The 27,326-nt window shown below is 44.4% G+C and overlaps 1 protein-coding gene across 2 annotated transcripts; it reads right to left on the bottom strand.

Annotated features, from left to right (window-relative positions):
- Window positions 1-769: 769 nt before the first annotated feature.
- LOC142251075 (cytochrome P450 2G1-like) lies at window positions 770-26,548 on the bottom strand. Of its 2 annotated transcripts, none has more exons than XM_075323584.1 (9): window positions 26,257-26,548; window positions 16,259-16,421; window positions 11,564-11,713; window positions 10,284-10,444; window positions 7,846-8,022; window positions 6,555-6,696; window positions 5,006-5,193; window positions 2,714-2,855; window positions 770-1,316 (listed from the first exon to the last, which is right to left on the bottom strand). In XM_075323584.1, the coding sequence occupies exons 1-9, from the start codon at window positions 26,434-26,436 to the stop codon at window positions 1,132-1,134; spliced, it is 1,488 nt and encodes a 495-aa protein (XP_075179699.1). In that variant the 5' UTR covers window positions 26,437-26,548; the 3' UTR covers window positions 770-1,131. The 2 variants fall into 2 exon arrangements, with proteins under 2 accessions (XP_075179699.1, XP_075179698.1); XM_075323583.1 differs by lacking the exon at window positions 26,257-26,548 and adding an exon at window positions 21,086-21,332.
- Between the last annotated feature and the right edge of the window lie 778 nt (window positions 26,549-27,326).

The following is a 27,326-nucleotide window of genomic DNA, read 5'->3' as shown; positions in this document are numbered from 1 at the left end:
ACCATCTGATATCAGTGATCAGCACAGACAGACTCGAGCATCTACCTACTGACTGGTAGTTCATAGGCAGACTAGAAGGCGTTAATATCCGCTGGGCTGCCTTTTAGTCTCCTTTGACCTCGTGCTGTGGGGGAGCCAGTCACATTCACTTCCCTCTATATATGCTGGCTGGACACTTCTCTACACTGGTCTGGTGAGGTGTTGTTGTGATTCAGACTTACTGGTGGTCGTAGTACTTTATTGCTTTGAATGGTTGTGGTGTTAACTCTTGTTGTCCTTTTGTTGCTACCTTCCTTCTCTTCCTTTTCTCCTTAGTATCTTACTGTTTATTCCTGTGAGTTTGCAGTGTGTCTAATTTTTGTTTTTCCCTGCCTGTCTTTATCTATTTTACCATCTCACTCCTGCCACTTCCTTCCCTGGGGGGGAACATATTAGTTCTGGTCTGGAGAATAGTAAGGCACGGGACTCAAGCATATTTACCATCAGGGGTAATCTGGAGGTTAGGGATAGCCTAGGGTCCCCCAGCATAAGGGACAACATAGGACCCCCCTGTTCCTTGCTATCCTGCAGTCTCATAGTGACAGAAGAGACTTTAACTAAAATAATATGCGTGCATGAACCAAAATGAGACTGTTCATATTTCAATTTTTAACTGCATTATTTCTGAATCACAGGGGCAGAAAAACAAACTAAATAATAGTGTCATATCCATCACATAATGAACACGATCAGCACTAAATGCGTGGACAGAATTGACTATGTTTGGACCTTTAAATCTTTTGTGATGGTGTCCATCATTATATTAGACAAAATACACATGTGAACATAGCTATAGTTATACAAATCTGTTACAAAAGGTCCCAGTAATAACACAAGCATCAAAAGAAGAAGTTATCAAGAAAAACAAATACATACATTATACAAGATAATAGACACATTAAAGTCCAGAATTTTTATTAACATGAAATGATTACGGATATTGAAAATTATATTCTATTTTTAAAATTATTAAATTATATTTTAATTTTTATGCAGTGAAGTCTTTGTATTGTTTTATTAGTTGACATCCTTTCAAATTTTGTAAGTTTTCAAGCTTCAAGGATTCCTTTCACCAAAAAGTTTGTCTTCAGCTCATGAACGAGGGATGACATTCATCTGGTATGAATGGGGTCGGGAAGCATTGGTGTTGGGTTCTGGTCTTATACTCAGGGTCTTTCTGTCTACGGTGGGCTCCAAGGTGAATTTCTGAAGTATAGAGGTCAGAAAGAGGAAGAGCTCCATGCGAGCCAGGCCTTCTCCCATACACAAGCGTTTGCCTGAGAAAAAAGAACGAGAGTACACAATAAGAAGTCAAGCTAAGCTTAATGGTTTGTATGGCTAATGAAAATTTGTATCCCAACCATTACTATTCTAAAGCCAACATGTTTTGGGATCTTCTGTATTACACTTAAGCCCTGATCTTGATGAGGAGGTGAGCCAGACTGTCACAGGTGGGCTAGGCTAGCTGGGAAGACCTGAACTAACCCTAAGACTTGGATCCCTGCACTGACCCTCAACCTAGAGGTACACTTAAGGGTAGTGAGGTCTGGGCCCCCAGCGTGTCCCTGTCTCCCGGGATGTAACAGAGAGTAGTAGAGATGGGTTTCAAAGCCGCGCCAATGACCAAATGATCATGGAAGTTTAAGATTAATGTTGCTTTATTTCATGCACAAGTCAACACGTTTCAGGAGACTCAGCTTCCTTCCTCAGGACAAACTGGCAAAGAACATCAAATCTCTGGCATAATTTGTTAAATTAATAACTTATACGACTTGATAAATAAAACTAGAGGATGGACAGGGCTCTATTAGGTACCAAATCTTGTTAAAACACCCATATTATAGGACATCAGTCAGTAGGACCTACTCTCCTAAGCCATGTGGTCACAAATGAGCACTGAGCACTTATCACTCCATTCACAAAGGACCCCTGGGAACTGTACAATAACTGGTATTTGTAGTGAGTGTTACTGTCACAAGGAGGTTTTTTGAAACTGTTATGGTGGCATCAGGATCTGTTGAAAGTACAGATTATTTCACTGTGCCTCTTCAATTCTCTGATGTCTGTGATCAGCATTGGGAGACTAGGGCGTTGGCCTACAGTCTTGTAGTTTATGGGCAGACTAGCAAGAGTTAATCTTTGTGGAGCTGCTTGTTAATCTCCTTTGGTTACATGCTATGGGAGAGAAAGTGATATTTACTCCCCTCCTATATATGCTGACTGGACACTTCCATTAGTGCCAGCTATAGTTTATCTATACTGGTCTGGAGAGGTGGTTTGATCCAGATTTACTGGTGGTTGTAGTGATTTATTGCTGTGTGCAGTTGAGGTGTTAATCCTTGTTTGCCTTTTGTTGCACTCTTCCTGCTCTTGCTTTTCACATTAGTTTTTTACTGTTTGTTCCTGTGAGTTTGCAGTGTGTCTGAATTTTGTTTTTTCTCTGTCTGTCTAACTCTGTGTTGCCATCACACTCCTGTCTCTTCCTTCCCATTGGGAGGGAAAAGATTAGCTCTGGTCAGGAGAATAGCCAGGCATGGCATCTCCACCATTTTGGGTAACCCTAAAGTTAGGGATAGACTAGGAGCCTCTATCGTGAGGGATAGTATAGGAATCCCCTGCCCCTAGCTATCCTGCAGTCACTTTGAAACTATGAAAGGTGAACAATTTCTGTTACCTGCAGAGAATGGCATAAATGCATCATTCTTCTTAAGGGAACCCTTCTCAGTAAGGAAGTGTCCAGGATCAAATTCATCTGGGTTCTTAAATACTTTGGGGTCTTTCAGGACAGAAGTCAGGATCGGAAACACAACAGTTCCCTGTAAAATAAGTGTATGTAATATATAAATCTAGAAAAGTGTTACGTCACATCTGGATGTCAAATGGTCAAATGTATGAGAAAAACACTTTGGACAGATCGAAACAACTTCTTTGGATTCGGGTTTCACATGGCGGTAGTATTTTCACAGGCACCAGACGTAAGTAAAATTGTCCACTACTTTCATATTATTGGTATTTGTTTAGGATAGGTTATCGTTGTCTGATAGGTGGAGGCACAACACCAGATATCACCACCGATCAGCTATTCTCAGTGTCGGTGGTGTGTGGAATTGCTCAGTTATGGAGCTGCACAGAACAACTCTGTCTATAGTGGCCACGGCCGGGTACATCCGCTCCTTATTCAAATTAATAGGGGGCAGATGTGCAGTACATGGCCGTGGCCACTATTCCATTGACAGAGCTGTGCTGTACAGTTCTGGCCACCGCCATCACCAAGAACAGCGGATCGGCGAGGGTGCGTTGTATCACACCCCTGCCAATCAGAGATCAATAACCTATCTTAAGTATAGGCCATCAGCGTCAAAGAAGGGGACAACCTCTCCATGATTATCGTGAACGAGCGTTCCTACATTTGTTTCTCTTTAACGTGCGGCTGACGATGACTCTACAAAAGAGGAAAACGATTATTCGTCGTATGAAATGATCTTTTTCTTTGCCCAAAACATCATTTTTCTCGGCAGCACATTTTCTTGTGTAAACAGGACCTGCGCTGCCGAGAGCAATTAATTGCAGCTCACTAATGCGGGATTTACATGTTGCGACATCGGTAACTATATATCGTCGGGGTAATGTCGTTAGTGACGCACATCCGGTGCTGTTACCGGCATCGCAGCGTGCAAACCCTAGGAGCTCACCGTGATCACCGATCACAAAAACGTCAAAAATCGTTGACCGGTGACACATCGCTCCTTTTCATAAAATCGTTACTGCTGCCGGTACAATGTTGTTTGTCGTTCCTGCAGGACCACACATCGCTGTTTGTGACACCGCAGGAATGACAAACATCTCCTTACCTGCCTCCTCTGACAATGGAAGGAGGTGGGCGGGATGTTATGTCCCGCTCATCTCCGCCCCTCCGCTTCTATTGGCCGGCCGCTTAGTGATGTCGCTGTGACACCGCACGCACCTCCCCCTTGAAGGAGATATTGTTCGGCGGTCATAGCGACGTCGCCGACCAGGTATGTGCGTGTGAAGCTGCCGTAGCGATGATGTTCACTACGGCAGAAATCACCACATATCGCATGTGCGATGGGGGCGGGTGCTATCGCGCTGGACATCGCTAGCAATTCCTAGTGATGTCGCAGCGTGTAAAGCCCGCCTTAGTGTAAACAGGATGCTAAACAATCACCAATCATGTTATCGGTTGGTGATCCTTTAATGTTTTGCATTGTGCAGTGCAGTAGACCCTTAGGGGCACTTTGCACACTGCGACATCGCAGGCCGATGATGCGATGCCGAGTGCGATAGTCCCCGCCCCCGTCGCAGCAGCGATATGTGGTGATAGCTGGCGTAGCGAAAATTATCGCTACGCGAGCTTCACACACACACTCACCTGCCGTGCGACGTCCCTGTGGCCGGCAACCCGCCTCCTTGTTAAGGGGGCGGGTCGTGCGGCGTCACTGACGTCACACGGCAGGCGGCCAATCGGAGCGGAGGGGCGGAGATGAGCAGGATGTAAACATCCTGCCCACCTCCTTCCTTCCGCATAACCTACGGAAGCCGCAGTGACGCCGGTAGGAGATGTTCCTCGCTCCTGCGGCTTGACACACAGCGATGTGTGCTGCCGCAGGAGCGAGGAACAACATCGGACTGTCGCGTCAGCGTAATTATGAATTACACCGACGCTGCACCGATGATACGATTACGACGCTTTTGCGCTCGTTAATCGTATCATCGAGACTTTACACACTGCGATGTCGCATGCGATGCCGGAAGTGCATCATTTTCAATTTGACCCCACCGACATCGCACCTGCGATGTCGCAGTGTGCAAAGCCCGCCTTAGTCGGGAACTTAAAGAGTAGTAATAAATACAGATAGCATAATGTTTTAATTACAAAGTATTCATTTTGAAAATAGTAACATATAAAGTGTTGACTCAAGACACTGATAAGACCGGCATACTGTACCTTAGGAATGTGATATCCTCTGAAGGTTGTGTCCTTGCTGGTAGCATGTGGCACTCCTGTTGGGACAATATCAGCAAATCTCTGGATTTCGTGGATTACGGCATCTGTATACGGCATGTTACTCCTGTCCTCTATTGATGGACAGCGATCTTTGCCTATTACATTATCAATTTCTTTGTGGATCTTCTCTGAAATTAACATATTTTTAAGTCAATATATTTTATAATTGTGTTTATAAACTTGTTACTACCAAAGAACCGTTTAACAAGGAGAAATAATACTGCACCAATAAAAATCTCTACACTTCTTATTTGCTAATAATTTGTTTCTTCTGTTGTATTTTTGTTTCACCGGTGTTCTCTCTAACCTGTTTTTTTTTTGTGTGCGTGCCTGTGCCTCTCCTTTCTTGCATGTATATGTAGGGGGTGTAACCCCTACGAGAGACTTGAATGTACTGTGTCTTTAAGGGAACAGGGCTCCCCTGCTATGTGTAATGGACTGGCCCACGTCTTCCCTTCTGTGTCTGTGTGCATGGTTCAGCCCTGAAGTAAAGTGCGGGAAAATAGGCCTAAGGGGGTGTGCATCAAGGAAGCAGTGAGAAAGGTGGTTGTGGTACAGGTGAGGACAAATGAGCCGGGATGTTGCCTGAGGAGAATCCGCAGAGCCCAGGGTGAGGGAGAGATAAGGTGCCAGCCGTGAGAGTCTAGTGAACCGGACCCTGAGTAAAACCCAGTTTATTGCTGGGTCAGTACCCGACCCAAGGGAAGACATCGCCCGGAGGAGCCCCACTGCACCGTGATCCAAGAGAGGAAAAGCCCCAGAGAAGTGCGCACCAACGGACTTCATACCCGAGAGAGGACCAGTTCTCCGGACTGTACCGTGATTTTGTACTTCTGCGCATTGGTTAAGGTTTAGTACAGGCCTCCATAGTTAGAGTGCAGTGTCCGCATCGTCCCATTAGTGGAGGCCAGTTAGATTAGAATTCAGAGTAGTGACGTAAGAGTATATTATCTGCAGTTGTTTGTCCTGTGTGTTCATTGTGATAGTTGAGGTGACAGTTGTAGTTCATTTCAGATAAATACCTCAATTGTGTATTGTCCCCCCCCCCGTCCCAGAATACCCCTTCCCCTGTTACCCAGCAACCTTTACGTGTTATTTTCCTGCAATAAAATCCCCTCTTTTTGTCTGTGACCTCGTCTGGCACCGTAACTTACTCTGCACCACGGTGGTCCCTCGGTCATTGCTACATATATAAAACTAGTCTTTTTAGCCAACTAGGTGTGACCCTCAACACTTTTCTTTGGGCATCTTCATTAGAATCATGCCAGGGAAGAGTGAGCCATATCTCGGGAACAGAGAGGAGCAGGGACAGAAGAAAAACATCACCGGATTCAGGAGAATAGCAGGATTTATACAAGGAAAACACAATTACATATTTATGACAAGTAAGGTGTGGGGTTGACGTTTACCTTTGCACCTCTTGTAGCTATAGTCCTGTAAGGAGGAGAGCATTATAAAAAAAACTAAAAAATTACATTAGCATAATCACCTTGAATATCTGGATATTTCAAAAGTGTTAGAAAACCGTATCTCAATGTCATACTTGTAGTCTCCGTTCCAGCAAAAAATATGTCTAATATTGTCGCCTCTAAGTTTTCTTCATGAAATTCAGTGTCTGGATTCTTTTTTTCCTAAAATATAAATTATTATTATTATTTATTATTATTATAGCACCATTTATTCCATGGCGCTTTACAAATGAAAAGGGTATACATAAAAACTAGTACAACAATCAACAGTACAAAATAGACTGGTATAGGAGGAGAGAGGACCCTGCCCGCGAGGGCTCACAGTCTACAGGAAATGGGTGAGGGTACAAAAGGTGAGGACAGAGCTGGTTGCGCAGTGGTGTACTGGACTGAGGGTTATTGTAGGTTGTAGGCTTGTTGGAAGAGGTGGGTCTTCAGGTTCCTCTTGAAGCTTTCCACGGTAGGAGAGAATCTGATATGCTGGGTTAGATTGTTCCAGATTATGGGAGAGGCACGGGAGAAATCTTGTATGCGATTGTGAGAAGAAGAGATAATGGGGCAGGAGAGAAAGAGATATTATGAGGATCTGAGGTTGTGTGCAGGTAGGTACCAGGAGACTAGGTCAGAGATGTAAGGAGTAGACAGGTTGTGGATGGCTTTGTATATCATGGTTAATGTTTTGAGCTGGAGTCTTTGGGCAATGGGAAGCCAGTGAAGGGATTGGCAGAGTGGCGAGGCTGGGGAATAGCAAGGGGAGAGGTGGAATAAGCGGGCCTCAGAGTTTAGGATAGATTGGAGGGGTGCAAGAGTGTTGGAAGGAAGGCCAGAGAGCAGGAGGTTGCAGTTGTCGAGTTGAGAGATGATGAGGACATATACTAATGTTTTTGCTGATTCTTGGTTAAGGAAAACACGGACTGGGATATATTTTTGAGTTGTAGTCGGCATGTGGTGAAGAGGGCTTGGATGTGCAGCTTGAAGGATAGAGCAGAGTCGTGGGTTACTCCAAGGCTATGAGCTTGTGAGACTGGGGAGAGTGAGCAGTCATCAACTTTGATGGATAGGCTTGGTGGAGGAGGTGAATGGGGAGGAGGAAAAACAATGAATTCTGTTTTGTCCAGGTTAAACTCTAGCAATTGCGCAGAGAAAAAAATGCATCCATATTTTAATTATCAAAAATTGTCAAGGTCACATGCAATCGACAGTTAGAAATGTAGTAGTTGCTCATAACAGCCTATAGTTTCATTTCAACGTCTTCCTAACAATTGCTAAATTTTGATACCTAGGAGTATTTTTTTGAATCTACAAACTCACCTCTTTCATTTTTATAAGGAAACAATCTATGAAATCACGGGGGAAGTTCTCGTCCAGGGTGTCTCGATGGGTCTTTATCATCTCTTTAATAAATTCTTTCAGGCTGTTTGAAAGTTTGAGCATTTTCTGGTGAGGACCAGGAATGTAGGACATGATGGTTGTGAACATGTTATAAAGCTGATTGTAAAGGAAAAGGTAGAAAAAAAAATAAATTAATAAATATTGATATCTACAAATATTATATACTTTAAATAATATATCCACCTTTAAAAAAATGTGTTGGTATTGCTTCATTGCAGCTAAAATAAAAAAACTCAACTTTGCAGAAAGTCTCAATTAAATATTCTTTCACCATCTTAAGGGGGCTTTACACGCTACGATATCGTTAACGTATTATCGTTGGGGTCACGGTGTTTGTGACGCACATCCGGCGAAGTTATCGACATCGCATTGTGTGACACGTACGAGCAACCTTAGTCGATCGCAAAAGTGGTCAAAATCGTTTGCAACGGAGAGGTCATCCTGAATCAAAAAATCGTTAATTGCTTATTAGCGATGTTGTTCGTCGTTCCTGCGGCAGCACACATTGCTATGTGTGACACCGCAGGAGCGACGAAAGTCTCCTTACCTGCATCCACCGGCAATGCGGAAAGAAGGAGGTGGGCGGGATGTTACATCCCGCTCATCTCCGCCCCTCCGCTTCTATTGGCCGGCCGCTTAGTGACTCCGCAGTGACGTCGCTATGACGCCAAACGCAGCTCCCCCTTGAGGGAGGTATTGTTCGCCGGTCACAGCGTCGTCGCTGCACAGGTATGTGCGTGTGACGCTGCCGTATCGATAATGTTCACTACGGCAGAGATCACACAATATCGCACGTATGAAGGGGGTGGGTGCTATAGCGCTCGACATCGCTAGCGATGTCGCAGCTTGTAAAGCACCCTTTAGAGTCTAGGCCGAAACTCTGAGAACATTATTGTAATTACACACGTTTTGTTACACAGGTTTACTTCTTTTCTTTGTATTGGAAACACACACAAAAAAAAAATACAAAAAAAAAAAATCAAATTGAACGTAATTTTACACAAAACCCCAAGAATGGGCCGGACAATATTGTTGGCCCCGTCAAACTTAATATTCGGTAGCGCACCCTTTGGAATAAATAACCGCAATCAATCACTTTCTATAACCATCCACAAGCTTCTTACACCTCTGAACGCTAAGCTTGGGCTCTCCTTTTGCAAACAGCTCCAGGTCTCTCATATTTGGAGGTGTCTTCTCCCAACAGCCATTTTAAGATCTCTCCACAGGGGTTCAATGGGATTTACAGTAGATCCAGACTAATTGCTGTCACCACTTCTGCACTCTCCATCAATTTGTTTCCATCCATTTTTGGGGGCTTCTTGAAGTGTGTTTGGGGTCATCATCCTGCTGAAAGACCCATAACCTAGAACACAAACTCAGCTTTCTGACACTAGGCACTTACTACATGATGACCCAAAATCATTTGATAGTCCTCAGATTTCATGATGTCTTGCACACAGTCAAGGCCCCAAGTGCCAGAGGCAGCAGAACAACATCAAAACATCTTTGAGCCTCAACAAAACTTGACTGAAGGTAGTGTGTTCTTTTTTTTTTTAGGCCTCATACCGTTTTCGGTAAACAGTAGAATCATGTGTTTTACCAAAAAGCTCTCTTGGTCTCATATGCCCAGAAAAAAACTCTTCCAGAAGGAATTTGGCTTTTTCACATACATTTTGGCAAACTGTAATCTAGCTTTGTTTCTGTCTCTACGTCATCAGAGGGGTCCTCCTGGGTCTCTTCAACAGTGTTTCATTTCATTCAAATGTGGATTAATAGTTTGTGCTGACGTTGATGCACCTGAGCCTGCAGGACAGCTTAAATTTATTCGAACTTGATTGGGGCTTATACACCATCCGGACTATCCTGCATTACAACTTTACATACATTTTTCTCTGCTGTCCACATCCAGGGATTTTAGCTACAATACCATGTGTTGTAAACGTCTTGATTATGTTGCACACCGTAAACAAAGGAACATCAAGATCTCTGGAGATAGAGATTTAATCTTGAGATTGATGATATTTTTCAACAAATTTGGTTGTTTTCACCTCTTAAGGTTACAGATGCTTAGTGTGGCACATACAGATGCACAATGCAAAGACTGAGTCAAGTTCCAAAATCTCTGATGCAACCAAGGTGTCCAGACATTGAGCCATAGGTTCATTGATACTGTTATTATAATTGTTCCCATATAGGCACATAGACATATCTGTGTATAACAATGTCTAATAGACACAAGGCAGTTTACCTTTATCCATGTTGCCAAAAATTAGTAAAGTAAGCAAAACCCATTATTTTTTATAATTAATGTTGGTTCCAATACACCCATATAGTTTTAGAGGTTTCTTGATATTTACCTGTCCAGAACGGCTGTTAAGCAGCTTAAGAATATCATTAAGATAAGACAAGAGGATCAAGAATTTTTCATCTTTATAGTCGAATCTTTCGCCAAACACGACAGAGCAAATGACATTGGAAACAGCGGATCGCATTATATCTACCGGGTTAATTGGAGAGTCTGTAACAATGTAGGAAAATATAAAGAGATGGTTAGTACATTTTTTTAAAGTATAACTAAATTGTATTTAACTGTTTTGATGTGATATGCATACTCCTAGACAGAATCCGACTAGAATATTTCCGTTGCGCTCAAGGCAGATGCCGGAAACAGTGTAGTCCGATTCTAGCCGGAAACATGTGGTCAATGACTGCAAACACCCTTCAATGTTACTACACAGTACTACTACAGATCTGTAGACCATTGTGTATGGTCACCTCACTAAAACTGGCCATAATGATCACATTAATGTTCGCTGTATCTTTTGATTAAAGAGAGATCAGCCATGGCTCTAATGTGTATGAAGGCAGTCTGACAGATTAATTGTCGAAGAAGTTGGGAAAAAAATAATCAGGAATGTTGGATGTTAGTCCAATCCTTTGTTCCACAAGAACGCACCTACATATTGATCAGGGAGGCTGGATAAATGGTTCTTGGTCAAAATATTTCTAATATGTATTGTTGGTCTAAGGCGGGCTTTACACGTTGTGACATCGGTAACGATATATCGTCGGGGTCACGTCGTTAGTGATGCACATTCGGCACCGCTACCGACATCGCAGCGTGTAAACCTTAGGAGTGACGATCACTGATCGCAAAAATGTGAAAAATCGGTGATCGGTGACACGTCGCTCCATTCCATAACGTCGTTACTGCTGCAGGTACGATGTTGTTTGTCGTTCCTGCAGCACCACACATCGCTGTGTGTGACGCCGCAGGAACGACAAATATCTCCTACCTGCATTCTGCCGGCAATGCGGAAGGAAGGAGGTGGGCGGGATGTAATGTCCCGCTCATCTCCGCCCCTCCGCTTCTATTGGCCGGCCGCTTAATGGCGTCGCGGTGGCGCCGAACGCACCTCCCCCTTGAAGGAGGGATTGTTCGGCAGTCACCGCGACGTCGCTGCACAGGTATGTGCGTGTGAAGCTGCCGTAGCGATAATGTTCGCTATGGCAGCTATCACACAATATCGCATGTGCGACGGGGGCGGGTACTATCGCGCTCGACATCGCTAGCAATCGCTAGCGATGTAAGCAGCGTGTAAAGTACCCCAAAGACCCAATTTTTAACTCAACCCACCTTTTTCCTTCATAACTCTCTCATTCAGACATTGGGCTTCCTCTTGGATTCTTTCTTCGATGCTTCTCTTTCCCATTCCAAAATTTCTCATAGTTGTTAAGGAAAATCGACGAAGGATTTTCCATCTTTCACCACTGCTTCCAATTATTCCTGCAAATACAAGCAGGTAATTAAAAAGGTTGTCCGCTATTCGAAAAATATGGGTACTTTTCTGCCATAAGGAATGCCAAGCCGCTCCCCACGATGTGTGTAGTATTGTAGATCATCCAAATTCCCACCAATGGAGTCCAGCTGCAACACCAGACACAACTTCTGGAAAGGTGTGGTGTATTTTTTTGTGGAAAGTGACTATAGTTTTCTTATCTTGATATCCGATTAAAAAGCTTTTCTAGTATATGTATGCCCTGGTCTCCTGTCAGGTGGACATGAGCAGTACACATTTTAGTCACTGAATGTCACAACAAGCCTTAGCTTTTCAAAATTGTGCAGATTTCAAATACAAAATATACACATTTCGTTTTATTCTTATTATTTATTTATTTTTTTACAAAAAACTCACTCTTCAAGATTAAAGAGGTGGTTCACTACTCAGCATAGTGGTCACCCATCAATCTAAACCTCATCCCCATCATGTGACCCCACCCGGGCTCCATGACCTCTGAGATCCGGTGATGTCACCTCAACTTCCAGTTGACCTGACATCACTGAGGCCGCCCCCAGTCTACCTGAATGACTGGGCTGTGGGCAAAATTTCACCGCTCGTCACAGCCCAGCATCACTCATGCTTGCGGCACTCTACAGCAAAGGAGAAAGCGTGCAAGATGCTGGGCTATGACGAGCAGGGAAACTCTGCCCACAGCCCAGTCACGCAGGAAGACTGGGGCCAGGCTCAGTAATGTCGGGCCTACTGGAAGTTGATGTGATATTACCGGATCTCGGAGGTCACGGAGCCCGGGGGTCATGTGATGGGGATGAGCGGACTGCAATAGCGCCACTCTTAGGCAGAATTGACTAAACAAGGTACTTGAAAAAAACCTTTTTCATGAGGTTTACATTGATGTTTGGCCAATATGCTGAGTAGTTAAGCATCCCTTTAATTAGAAGAAGGTGCATTGAGTTTCAAGTGACTTTAAGCACCTTCAACTTCTTGTCAATCTCATCATTACTCTGGGAAAAAAATGTCTGTAACTTTCTTCAAAGTATCGTTTTGCTATTTCTATACTTTGTATACATAATTAAAATTTCTTTTATTGAAAGTCCACATACTTTAATTAAATTTAGATGGTTTACTGAATAGAAAACACAGAGGAAGATTAAAGCGGACTTCACATGATGCGATCTATCGTGCGATCACATGTGCGATCGTACCCGCCCCCGTCGTTTGTGCGTCACGGGCCAATCGCTGCCCATGTCGCACAAAGTCGTTTAACCCCCGTCACACGTACTTACGTGCTGAGCGACGTCGCTGTGGGCGGCGAACATCCACTTCCTGAAGGGGGTGGGACGTTCGGCGTCACAGCGACGTCCCACAGCGGCCGGCCAATAGAAGCGGAGGGGCGGAGATGTAAACATCCCGCCCACCTTCTTCCTTCCGCATAGCCGGCGGGTGCCGCGGGACGCAAGTAAGCTGTATTCATCGTTCCTGGGGTGTCACACAGTGCGATGTGTGCTACCCCGGGTACGATGAACAACTTGCGCAAAGTTAAACGATTTTTTAAAAATAAACGACGAGTACACGACTCACGATTTGTCACCGATTTGCGATCGCTCGTAGGTGTCAGATGGGACGACGTCGGCAACGAAGCCGTATGTGCGTCACGAAAACCGTGACCCCGACGACCGATCGTACGATAGATCGCCTCGTGTGAAGCCCGCATAAGAAGAACTTTTTACCGTAAATATTTAGAAGACTGTTTTGGCAAGCATTCAACGATACACACTTTAAGGGAAATTCTATGTGATCCCCAGGGAGGTAAATGTATTCTTTCAAATAAAGTTATCAGTATAATGAAACTTCATGGACTGCACCACAGAAGTTCTCCACAGGAGGGAACATGAACTTCTATCACAGTTACTGATGATGATTTGAAAGAATCATAATCATACAAATCTTTTTAGCTTATTTAGAAGAAAATACAGGGGAGAATAATCATACTGTGCTCCCAACAGAGATTGCAATTTCCACTGCTGCCTTTACTGAATAAAGCTGTGCTGAATAATCATGGGATGAGTGGACTGAGAAGCAGGGGGAAAGCCACGCTAGAGAATACATTAGTATAAAGGGTACTTTGCACACTACGACATCGCAAGCCGATGCTGCGATGCCATGCGCAATAGTCCCCGCCCCCGTCGCAGCTGCGATATCATGGTGACAGCTGGCGTAGCAAACAATATCGCTATGCCAGCTTCACATGCACTCACCTGCCCTGCGACGTCGCTCTGGCCGGCGACCCGCCTCCTTATTAAGGGGGCGGGTTGTGCGGCGTCATAGCGATGTCACACGGCAGGCGGCCAATAGAAGCGGAGGGGCGGAGATGAGCGGGACGTAAATATCCCGCCCACCTCCTTCCGCATAGCCGGCGTGAGCCGTAGGACGCAGGTAGGAGATGTTCCTCGCTCCTGCGGCTTCACACACAGCGATGTGTGCTGCCGCAGGAACGAGGATCAACATCGTAACATCAGTCATTTCCAAATCATGGAAATGACCGACGCTACACTGATGATACGATTACGACGCTTTTGCGCTCGTTAATCGTATCAAAAAGGCTTTACACACTATGATATCGACAGTGAGGCCGGATGTGCGTCACTTTCGATTTGACCCCACCGACATCGCACCTGTGACGTCGTAGTGTGCAAAGTGCCCCTTAAGGCCGATTTACACGCTACGACATCGCTAATGCAATGTCGTTGGGGTCACGGAGTTTGTGACGCACATCCGGCCGCATTAGCGATGTCGTTGTGTGTGACACCTATGAGCGATTTTGAATCGTCGCAAAAACGTTCAAAATCGCTCATCGGTGACATGGGGGTCCCTTCTCAAATATCGCTGCTGCAGCGTGTACGATGTATTTTGTTGCTCCTGCGGCAGCACACATCGCTCTGTGTGACGCAGCAGGAACGAGGAACCTCACCTTACCTGCCGCCGCCCGCAATGCGGAAGGAAGAAGGTGGGCGGGATGTTACGTCCCACTCATCTCCGCCCCTCCGCTTTGATTGGGCGGCTGCTTAGTGACGTCGCTGTGACGCCGCACGGACCGCCCCCTTAGAAAGGAGGCGGTTCGCCAGTCACAGCGACGTCGCAGAGCATGTAAGTAGTGTGACGTGTCCGGGCGATGTTGTGCGCCACGGGCAGCGATTTGCCCGTGTCGCACACCCGATGGGGGCCGGTACCCACGCTAGCGATATCGGTACCGACATCGCAGTGTGTAAAGTGGCCTTTAGTCTCGTGCTTTGCAGCCCCCTTGCTCTTGCTACCACCATTTTGCAGCACAAGGATCGGTCCCGATTGACTTATATGGGGTTTGGCATCCGGACAGATGTTCTGGTTGAATTCCGGTCCCAAACTGGACTTTATTTTTAACGTCCAGCCAGACTCACCGAACCCGAATATCTGTGGGTTCACCTATCTCTAATTATGACCCCAGCCTTATCCAGTTGAACCCTACAACGGAGTAAAACAAAATTGCAACATATGGCATTCATCATAATTTGTGACTTTCCTATGCCAATAAAAATAAAAAAAAACCTTTGATAAACTATTTCACCAAAAAAACATCAGAATATTAAAAAAGGGGTTTTTAGCTTAAAAAAAATGTACATCCTCAAAAATAATCAGTAAAGGAAACCCAAAATGTTCACAAATATGTACCAAACAATGTTTTCTAAAAAGGTTTCGTCATCGGGGCTTTAGACTACCCTTCAGGAAATCCAGGAAAGGCAGTTGTAATGTACTGTTCCTTAAGGTTAGAAAAAAAGAATTTTCTTTTTATCGAGAAAAAAAGCTATTCCTGTTTGTGTTCTGCTTATGATATTGCAGTTCAGGTTACTTTACGTAAATAGGTGTACGATGCAATACTAGACACAGCCAATGAGAGGCACCGCTTCTGGCAAAATATAGACATTTTTAATTTCAGGTTACACCTTTTAATAAATATATACTTATCCTAGTAATCTGTAGCACACCCTAGGTTTACAACAGCTGAGGTAGCACAACCAGAAAACAGATTACATAACAATTAACCCGAAAGCTTCAGGAATAGCCAAAAATCGTCCTCCCTGTAACATGTGAAAGAAATATATTTTTACAGCTCTGTATTCTTTAAATAATGTCCCTCATCTGTTAAAAAATCGTTTAAAAGAACTGAAGTCCACAGTGGTTGATACCTTTTAATGGCTAACTGAAAAGATGGTAATAATAGCAAGGTTTCGAGACTACTCAGGTCTCTTCTTCAGACTCAATATTGAGCCTGAAGAAGAGACCCGAGCAGTCTCGAAACCTTGCTATTACTGTATTACCATCTTTTCAGTTAGCCATTAAAAGGTATCAACCACTGAGGACTTCAGTTCTTTTAAACAATTTTTTATCTCTACTGGCTAACACGGTACAAAGATATATTTTACCCTCATCTGTTAAACATCACAGATATTACCGGAAATGTATTATTATTTTAGACATGTATTTTATTGACTTACCAAATTCTTTACTGAAAACATCTATTGCTCCTAGGTCTCCCCGATCACTAAACACATCACTGCAGTCCACCAATGCTTCCTTCACTGCATCGTACCCGATCAGTACTATGGCCCGGAGATTTGCTATGTAGATGGTGTAAACAGGTCCATATGTCTCACTTAGCTTGAAAGATATAAAAAAAACATACAAATCTGTATAAATTACAAGTTTTTTTTAATGGCCTTCAACTTGATCTTGAGTCATGGAGACTTGATGGATGAACGCTTTGGAATAAGATCGATCTTGTGCAGCCTAGATAGGTCCACTAGGGTCATGTCAGCTTAGAGCTTAGAAAAGTCCACCATGGTCTCCTCAGACTAGATAGGTCCATCATCGTCTTCTCCACCATTATCTTAATAGTATCAAGCCATCAAGTTGCTGGTCTCCCTCTATGCCTTGTTCCTTCTATTCTTCAGATTACAAGTCTAAAGGCCTCCAAACACATCAGATTAAAATCATTCACACTCATCTAAATCTTGGAGGGATGGTGACCATGTAAAGTTTAAGTGGGCCTTTTGACTCTTGCCTGATAGAATATTTGGGAGGAAACATTTTGAATTCAAGTGATCGAGCCGTTGACCTCTGCTCTCCATTGAAAACAAATGAACACTTTGTCAAGTTGAACATTCAAGTGTATGGCAGGGTGGGAGAGATGGTAGTCAGCCAAATGAGTATTCAGTTAGCCAATGTAACATCTGCCTAGAACCACAATCTCAGAATAGCTGTTACAGACAGGCTAGAGGAAAGCCGCTCACTAAGCAGGATCCCGAGAACCCCAAAACCCTTAAACCCCTATACAGGAATTTGGAATTAATACAGGGCCCCGGAGATCGCTACCTGTGGAAGGCTGCAGTCCTGGGGAAAGTAGCCGTCAGGCAGGGTCAAACAAGGAGATACTGCAAAGGGACAAAATCAGCAGACAAGAGTGTGGTCAGGAAATCAGGCTGAGGTCAAAACTGATGATGGCAGCAATGTACAAAAACAGCAGGCAGAAGAGTAGTCAGAGAGCAGGCAAGGGTCAAAACACTGGGATCAATATTCAGAACAGAGAGAGAACCATAAACAAGCAGAACTGCAAAACTATATCTGTCAGGGACAAGCAGACATAAGGGGGAATTAGAAGGGTGTGGTGTCTTCCCATTGGCTGTAGCTCAAAGGTGGTAACTTCAGCTGGAAGACAGACACCACCACAGACAACCAGTGGTACTGCAGATCCCAGGGAAGCCCAGCTTAGTGGATGAGTGGAGCCTGCACCCACCAAAGTCACTGTCAACGACTCCTCTCCTATAACCAACACTGTCCACGGTGGGAACACGACGTTGCCTGGTGGCTGAAGTAGAAGTCACAGGAGTGGACTCCAGTGGGGATGTGACAGACACCATCACATGTGTGTTGTCAGCATGGGAAGTAGGCATATAGTTAATGCCCCCATACACATCGGATGAAAGTCATCGAAACCTACCAGTACCAGCAGGACTTACTGACCCTGTGACATAGATGGGGGACTCCTGACTCTCTTCCAACAAATGTAAGAGTAGGGAAGGATCTCACAATTGGATTTTCAATGCCTGAACGTTGTATTTTCAGGGGAAAAAAGAAATATCTGTCAGTTGAAAACATTAATTTTGTGTCTGATCTGGGTGCTCATGTGTTATATAAGGGAGTTGGAATAGTTAGTTGTCTTATGCGGGTGTCACACGGTACGATCTATCGTGCGATCGCACGAGCGATCGTACCCGCCCCCGTCGTTTGTGCGTCACGGGCAAATCGCTGCCCGTGTCGCACAAATTCATTAAACCGCTATCACACGTACTTACCTGCTGAGCGACCTCGCTGTGGGCGGCGAACATCCACTTCCTGAAGGGGGAGGATCGTTCGGCGTCACAGCGACGTCACACAGCCGCCGGCCAATAGAAGCAGAGGGCCGGAGAAGAGCGGGACGTAAACATCCGGCCCACCTCCTTCCTTCCGCATAGCCGGCGGGAGCCGCGGGACGCAGGTAAGCTTTCTTCATCGTTCCCGGGGTGTCACACAGAGCAATGTGTGCTACCCCGGGTACGATGAACAACCGGCGCCATGAAAAATAAACGATTTTTTAAAAAAAAGGGACGTGTACACGACTCACAATTTGTGACCGATTCAGCGTCGCTCGGAGGTGTCACACGAAACGACATCACTAACAATGCCAGATGTGCGTCACGAAAACCGTGACCCCGATGATGCAACGCACGATAGATCATCTCGTGTGACACCCGCATTATGCCCAATAGTAAACAATCAAAACCATTACTTAGAGATATCAAAAAAGAAATTTTCAGTCACAAATAACCTTTATCAAGTCGATAAATATATGAAAAAAAAGTATTTTTTTCTCTTTCTATTTCCTGGCTTTATAATGGTCGTTTGTGATCAAAGCATTGCTTTTTGACATGGTACATTTTCCACAGCAACTTTGGTGTCTTGGATTTTCCTTGTTATGGACCGTTGAATGGACATTCGGCCTAAAGCTATCTCATAGGATAGGCTGTCGGGATCTTAGATGCTGGGATACACACAGAAACAGTAATACACAGTCAGGTATGTGGGGGGAGCTCCATCATTAGGACCACTTTATATCTGACAGAGGAGAGCATCTAAAAAGATGATTTACAGAACCCCAAACCGAAGAAATGAGCAGAACATATGTTGGCTTAGGTGCAACTTGTAGGTAGACATTCACACACCTTAAGGGCCCATTACACGCTATGATATATCTAACGATATGTCATCGGGGTCACGTCGATAGTGACGCACATCTGGCATCTTTTGACATATCGTAGCATATAATACAAAAAAAAGACAGTTTGCGCTCTGATAATGCTAAAGTATGGAAACCATGAATGTGTGAACATGGACCTGCATTACTGCTAAGGAAAATCTAAGAAAAATGAGATATTTAGCATATAGAAATGGCCATTTGTATATCTGCCCAGTTGCCCCTTCACGCCATATCTCGTAACTGGGTACCTAACGCTATTCTGAAGCCTCTCTTTGGGTTAAAAACCTCCTGTGTATGGGCACGTAGGAACCTGCTATATAGAATCATTTTTCTTAGATTTTCCTTAGCAGTAATGCAGGTCCATGTTCACACGTTCATGGTTTCCATACTTTAGCATTATCAGAGCGCAAACTGTCTTTTTTTTGTATTTTATGTCATGTTCAGTTATGCGCCTGTTCACACGTCAGGTCGATGAGGCTGAGTGCAGGCAGTCTTTTTTGTCTCTATCGTAGCATATGACAGCTGCAAGCGACTGTGATCGAGCAAAAATACTCCCTTTATCATTGCTCTTTGACACGTCACTGATTTTCAAAATATTGATCAGTTTCCTGGATGCAGGTTGTTCGTCGTTCCCGAGGCAGCACACATCGCTCCGTGTGACACTCCGGGAACGACGAACATAGCTTACCTGCGTCCCGCCGGAAATGCGGAAGGAAGGAGGTGGGCGGGATGTTACATCCCGCTCATCTCCGCCCCTCCACTTCTATTGGGCGGTCGCTGTGTGACGTCGCTGTGACGCCGAACATCCCTCCCCCTTCAGGAAGTGGATGTTCGCCGCCCACAGCGAGGTCGTTCGTGAGGTAAGTACGTGTGACGGGGGTTATCAACTTTGTTCGACATGGGCAACAAATTGCCCGTGCCGCACAAACGATGGGAGCGGGGGCGATCGCACATGCGATCGCACGAGAAATTGTAACGTGTAAAGCGGCCTTAAGATAAAAACAAAATGAACAAATACCCTGCAGTAAGTAAATACATTTACAGAGGCGCCCTTTTTACCATTTTTTATGTCTTTGACTGTGTTTTTACATTTTGGATTCATTGAAAGCTTTTTTACGTCAGTGACACAAGCTTCCTCCATATTGCTGGATTTTCTCCCTTTTTTTGCTAAATAAAATAATAGTATTAGTACATGTGAATAACATAAGGTGCTTAGTTGACACAATTTTGATAAAAAAAGTGTAAAAGCCATTCCACCTCGACAAGGTGTATCCAATCAGGACAGTCCTATCTCTGATATTAAAGCCTCACCCTGTGTGAGTAGACCTCAATGTAGAAGAGGGAAGAGCAAGACCCGACCCTGACTGTTCAGACAAGGCCCCCATCTACATTGACGTCTGCTCACCCGGTGAGATTTTAATATTAGAGATTGGACCATCCCAGTTAGGTACACCTCGTCGTGATGGGATCGCTTTTATACTTTTTGGATCAATACGGTTTTAACTAAGTACGCTAAGTTATTTACAGAACCCAACAGGTCCCTGAATCTGATTTGCCTGCTAATTTGAATATTCAATATGTAATACCTCATTTCTCCTGCGGAGGTGCTGTGGGCAAATTAAACAATGTGTTTTTTTTTATTGTGAGGGTTAAGCTGAAATAGAAATAGGCACAAACTGTCAAAATATGACATGTATATGATGAAGACCTGGTATCACAGCTGTGGGTACCATGAATTTCCTTTTCTATTGTCCGGAGCTACTCTGATTTATGTAGATTTATGCCAGGAATCACTATATAACGAGTTCAGGAGAAACTAAGGCAGAAAAAAATAAAACTATGGTTTTGTCCTTAGGAAAAAGCTAGAATGCCTTGAAACGCGTAGACTAATAAACCATTTTCATTTTCAACTCAATCCATTCAGAGTCCTCTTTGTCCATTGAGGCAGAAGAACACCACATTTTCCTGATTGTCTTATATCACTAGTTCACTAAGAAGAGTTAAATTGCTTTCATATAAGTGTTCTTACCTTAACTAATGACTTTGGTATTTCTGAGGTGTTGAGCTGAAGGATATTCCCCAAGCCCGGCAGAGGTGTAGGTCCTGGGGGGAGATTCTTCTGTCTGACCCGACCCCACCATTTAATGAGATAGATGAGGAGAGTGACCCCAGTAGCCAGAAGAAGCGTAGCTCCGATATTCAGAGCCATCCCGAGCCCCGGTGACTACAGCTCAGTCTGTACTGTGTCTGTGTATTTATATTCAGGCAGGAACAGGGATGAGATCCAACATGTTAACAGGCTGGGTGTGGGTAAAGTGCAAAATTACAGCTACATTTCACAATGTATTGTGAATGCAATCATAATCAAATATAAATGAACCCCTTAGAGAAGCAGACATTTTCCATTTTTTGCTATTTTTTCAGATCCACAACTTCCCATAGCCTTCCTTTTTTGTTCTTCCATTACCATAGCCTTATAAGTAAAAATGAAGGGAAAAAAATCCAGGTATGTTGAAATGGTGAAAAAAACCCTTTTTTTCTGCCATTGTGTTTTGGATTTCTTATTTATGGCAGTCATTGTTCTGGCAATATTATTCTTCACTTTCGGGGGCGGTATTGATCTCAATACAGAAATATAATTGCAATCATATTATGAGACCAAAAGGTTCTATTGACAGTTAGAATGAGTTAATGCATCAAGTCAATATTTGCAGTGTTGACCCTTCTTCTTCAGGACCTCTGCAATTCTCCCTGGCATGCGCTCAATCCACTTCTGGACCAAATCCTGACTGATCGCTGTCCATTCTTGCATAAGCAATGCTTGCATTTTGCCAGAATTTGTTGGTTTTTGTTTGTCCACCCGTCTCTTGATGATTGCCCACAAGTTCTCAATAAGATTAAGATCTGGGGAGTTTCCAGGCCATGGACCCAAAATCTCTATGTTTTGTTCCATGAGCCATTTAGTGATCACCTTTGCTTTATGGCAAGGTGCTCCATCATGCTGGAAAAGGCATTGTTGGGCGCCAAACTGCTCTTGGACAGTTGGGAGAAGTTGCTCTTGGAGGACATTCTGGTCCCATTCTTTATTCATGGCTGTGTTTTTAGGCAAGACTGTGAGTGAGCCGATTCCCTTGGCTGAGAAGCAACCCCACACATGAATGGTTTCAGGATGCTTAACAGTTGGCATGAGACAAGACTGGTGGCAGCGCTCACCTCTTCTTCTCCTAATAAGCTGTTTTCCAGATGTCCCAAACAATCGAAAAGGGTATTCATCTGAGAAAATGACTTTACCCCAGTCCTCAGCAGTCCACTCCCTGTACCTTTTGCAGAATATCAGTCAGTCCCTGATGTTTTTTCTGGAGAGAAGTGGCTTCTTTGCTGCTCTCCTTGAAACCAGGCCTTGCTCAAGCAGTCTCCACCTCACAGTGCGTGCAGAAGCACTCACACCAGCCTGCTGCCATTGCTGAGCTAGCTCGGCACTGCTGGTAGTCCGATCCCGCAGCTGAAACCGTTTTAAGATACGGTCCTGGCGTTTGCTGGTCCTTCTTGGGCGCCCTGGAGCCTTTTTGACAACAATGGAAGCTCTCTCCTTGAAGTTCTTGATGATGCGATAGATTGTTGACTGAGGTGCAATCTTTGTAGCTGCGATACTCTTCCCTGTTAGGCCATTTTTGTGCAGGGCAATGATGGCTGCATGTGTTTCTTTAGAGATTACCATGGTTATCTGAAGAGAAACAATGAAACCAAGCACCAGCCTCCTTTTAAAGTGTCCAGTGGTGTCATTCTTACTTAATCATGATTGATTGATCGCCAGCCCTGTCCTCATCAACACCCACACCTGTGTTAATGGAACAATGACTAAAACAATGTTAGCTGCTCCTTTTAAGGCAGGAATGCAATGATGTTGAAATGTGTTTTGGGGGTTAAAGTTCATTTTCTTATCCAATATTGACTTTGCAAGTAATTGCTGTTAAGCTGATCACTCTTTATGACATTCTGGAGTATATGCAAATTGCCATTAGAAAAACTTAAGCAGTAGACTTTGTAAAAATTAATATTTGTAGCATTCTCAAAACTTTTGGCCATGACTGTAGTGCCTGCATGACTTTGGTTGATTTTATAACGCATACTATATATATATATACAGGGTGGTCCAAAAGTAAGTGGACAGTGTGTGTAATAGGGTTATCAAACATGGTGTAAAGTGAAACTAACTTAGTTGCCCTTAGCAACCAATCAGATTCTACTTTTCGTTCTTCACAGACTCTTTGGAAAATGAAAGGTGGAATCTGATTGGTTGCTAAGGGCAACTGAGTCAGTTTCACTTTACACCATGTTTGATAACCCTATTTCACATACTGCCATCTACTTTTGGACCACCACATATATATATATATATATATAGTTTCATATATCTAATAACTGATGGACTGAGTAATATTTCTGGATTGAAATGAGGTTTATTGTACTAACAGAAAATGTGCAATCCGCATTTAAACAAAACTTGACCGGTGCAAAAGTATAAAAGTGACATTAATATTTTGTAGATCCTCCTTTTGCAAAAATAACAGCCTCTAGTCGCTTCCTGTAGCTTTTAATGAGTTCCTGGATCCTGGATGAAGGTATATTTGACCATTCCTGTTTACAAAACAATTCCAGTTCAGTTAAGTTTGATGGTCGCCGAGCATGGACAGCCGCTTCACATCATCCCACAGATTTTCAATGCTATTCAGGTCTGGGGACTGGGATGGCCATTCCAGAACATTGTAATTGTTCCTCTGCATGAATTCCTGAGTAGATTTGGAGCGGTGTTTTGGATCATTGTCTTGCTGAAATATCCATCCCCTGCGTAACTTCAACTTCGTCACTGATTCTTGCACATTATTGTCAAAAATCTGCTGATACTGAGTTGAATCCATGCGACCCTCTACTTTAACAAGATTCCCGGTGCCGGCATTGGCCACACAGCCCCAAAGCATGATGGAACCTCCACCAAATTTTACTGTGGGTAGCAAGTGCTTTTCTTGGAATGCCGTGTTTTTTTGCCTCCATGCATAACGCCTTTTTGTATGACCAAACAACTCAATCTTTGTTTCATAAGTCCACAGGACCTTCTTCCAAAATGTAACTGGCTTGTCCAAATGTGCTTTTGCATACTTCAGGCGACTCTGTTTGTAACGTGCTTGCAGAAACGGCTTCTTTCGCATCACTCTCCCATACAGCTTCTCCTTGTGCAACGTGCGCTGTATTGTTGACCGATGCACATTGACACCCTCTGCAGCAAGATGAAGCTGCAGGTCTTTGGAGGTGGTCTGTGGATTGTCCTTGACTGTTCTCACCATTCATCTTCTCTGCCTCGCCTGCGCCCTCCATGCGTCCAGCTCCCCGCTCCCGGCGCTCCTCTGCGATGTGGGACACCCTGCCGAGCACTCCTGCTTCCTCTGCACCGCTCCCTGGACTGGCTTCTGGTACACGGGCCTCGCGCATGCGCATTAGGGCGCGCACGGTCATTGACCCTTTCTTAAAGGGCCAGCACCTAGAAACAGGAAATTGCATAGACAGGTTCAGGGTATATTAAGATTCTCTTTCCTGGTGGGCGGGGCCTGTTCTACGTGTTTGGTAGACTAGGAGTTCAGGTCCCCATATTGCTTTGCCCTGTATTAACCCTGTCCTGTCTCGTAGAGCCTGTCCTGCCATGCCAGCCGCTCCGAACCACGTCCATTCCAGTACCCTGACGGTGACTTCGGCGGATGTTCCACCACCTCTGCAGCTCCACCAGTCTTCAGTCCCTGGCTCCGTTGGGTGACCCGTTCCATCGCCCAGCAGGTTCCGGATCCCGCCTGACCCTTCAACCCGGCCTTGGACCCTGAGTCTCGTCACCCGGACTACTGTCCAGAACTCCGTGTGTTCAGCAACATCCCCCTTTCCAGCTCCCCTATGGACTGCCAGACTACCAATAGTGCTTCGGCTGCCGTACATCAAGACCCTCTGGCGGGGTGACCGGCCTGGCTGCCTCCTCAGGGGAAACCGGTGTACGGTCCAGAGTTTCCACCACCCGGACGTAACAGTAAGTCAGTAAAAAGTAGTTAGGAGTGTTCAAATCAAGAAATTGATAAGGGTGCCCATACTTTTGCACCGGTCAAGTTTTGTTTAAATGCGGATTGCACATTTTCTGTTAGTACAATAAACCTCATTTCAATCCAGAAATATCACTCAGTCCATCAGTTATTAGATATATGAAACTGAAATAACTGTTGCAAAAACCCAAATTGTCATAAAGAACCTAAACGTTTCCCGTTCTGCAGCTCCTGGGCTGCATTCTAGCAAGGTTCCTATAGTTTTTGTGCCCCCTTTTAGACCAGCCAGCGCTTGCGCAGAATGCTGGAGGCAGAGGGGAAAGGGCTTGCACGAGATTATGGGCGGGCACTTGCTGATGACAATCACAGCGCCGTGCATAATCTCATGCCTTTGCAAACGTCACCAGCGGTCACAGTGCACAGTCCCGGTACAGTCGCACGGCGCATGCGCGGGACCTCGGGTGCACTGGGCGGTGTCCTGGAGGTATGAAATGGAGCGTTGGGGGACAGCGTAATCGGCAGGAGGGACAGTAACGGACACCAGACAGCCCGCCCCCATGGATAATTTAGAAGATTTGCATACCAAAAGGTACAACTTTATAAAGTATTTAATTTGGTCTAAAAGGGGGCACACAAACTATAGGAACCTTGCTAGAATGCAGCCCAGGAGCTGCAGAGGGGGAAACTTTTAGGTTTAAAGCAAAATTTCTGCTGACAGGTTCCCTTTAAGGGTATAGCTATACAACTTATTTTAGATGCCAATGTACCCACAAAGTTTTTACAACCTAAGACTCTACCACAAAACATTTGCAGTATGTTATGTTTCCTTTGGCATTTTGGCCTCTTTTTGAAGCCTGAATTGGTTTAAAAAAAATCTCAAGGAGTCTGAACAAATGCACAGCAAGTCGTTTTGTAATTTCTAACACTATCTTTTTATGTTTTAGTATTTGTAAGTGCTTTTTTAATTGAGGATCTGCCTAGATAAAGTTATCCTGTCCACATATTCAGCTTCTCTTACTGGATTATCCTCAATCTGACGTCATTTCTATAACAGATTTACTATATTTTAGGACTCCATTATGAGACTAATTCTGCAGAAGGTCAAAATTGCAAGTGCACTTACCTTAATCAATGACTGTGCTATTTCTGAGGTGTTGAGCTGAAGGATATTCCCTAAGAAGGGCAGAGGTGTAGGTCCTGGGGGCAAGTCCTTCTGGTTGACCCTACCCCACCATTTAAGAAGATAGATGAGGAGAGTGACCCCAGTAGCCAGGAGAAGCGTAGCTGCGATATTCAGAGCCATCCCGAGCCCCGGTGATTACAGCTCAGTCCTGTGTGTTTATATTTGGTCCGGTATGGGGCAATGTTCACACAAATAATCAGTGAGAACAGCTTGGGCGAGTGTATATTGCAGAGTTCGAGCTGTATTGTTCTACACTTCTGCCCTCAGTGGTCGCTGAATTGGGCAGTGCTCTTGAGATCAGACATGACACCCACCCCTTTTCCAGCAGACTCTCCGATGGGGGAAGTTGCAGCTGGATCCCCCTCCTTCTCTGCTCTTTGGGAACTGTACAGCTTACTGAGTCCATTTTTTAAAACTCATATACTGTATAGTTTTCACCCTTCCAAATTACACCCATTTATCTCAACCAAAATAGTAACACCAATGAGCCTGGATTTTTGATTCGCAGCAGAAAACGCCAAATGAATGGTATCGTAAACAGTAAAAGAGGCGGAAATAGAATAACGGTCCATTTCTATGGGATTAATCAATTCTTGATCTCTTGACCCATGTTAACACGTTGCAAATACTTCAAGAAATGAGCAAATCTCATGCCGGGGGGATGGTGTGCTCCTGCTTGATTGACAGTTCAAACCAATATCATCATCATGCCTCTCACCCCCACCTGTACATTCTCCGATGTTGCCTCTGTGACACACAGGACACTGAAGCTAGCCAGATCCTGCGATTTGTCCAGTTTTAAGGCAGCACTTGCAAGCTCTATAGCAAAGAGCTTGTAAGTCCTGAGCTCATTGCCTACGAGACCGGCCAACTCTGATGGACTGGAGCAGTGGCTAAGATGGCAAGCACTAAACAATAAAATTAAATATCCCTCCACTCTTGCTTGTTTGTATAAGGTTTTGTGTAATTTTACCCATTTGCTATTACGAGGCAGCCTCTTTAAGGCTTTA

Source organism: Anomaloglossus baeobatrachus, chromosome 9 (genome assembly GCF_048569485.1).
Source record: "Anomaloglossus baeobatrachus isolate aAnoBae1 chromosome 9, aAnoBae1.hap1, whole genome shotgun sequence".
Taxonomy (NCBI): Eukaryota; Metazoa; Chordata; class Amphibia; order Anura; family Aromobatidae; genus Anomaloglossus; species Anomaloglossus baeobatrachus.
This window is presented reverse-complemented; position numbering and strand designations above follow the sequence as displayed.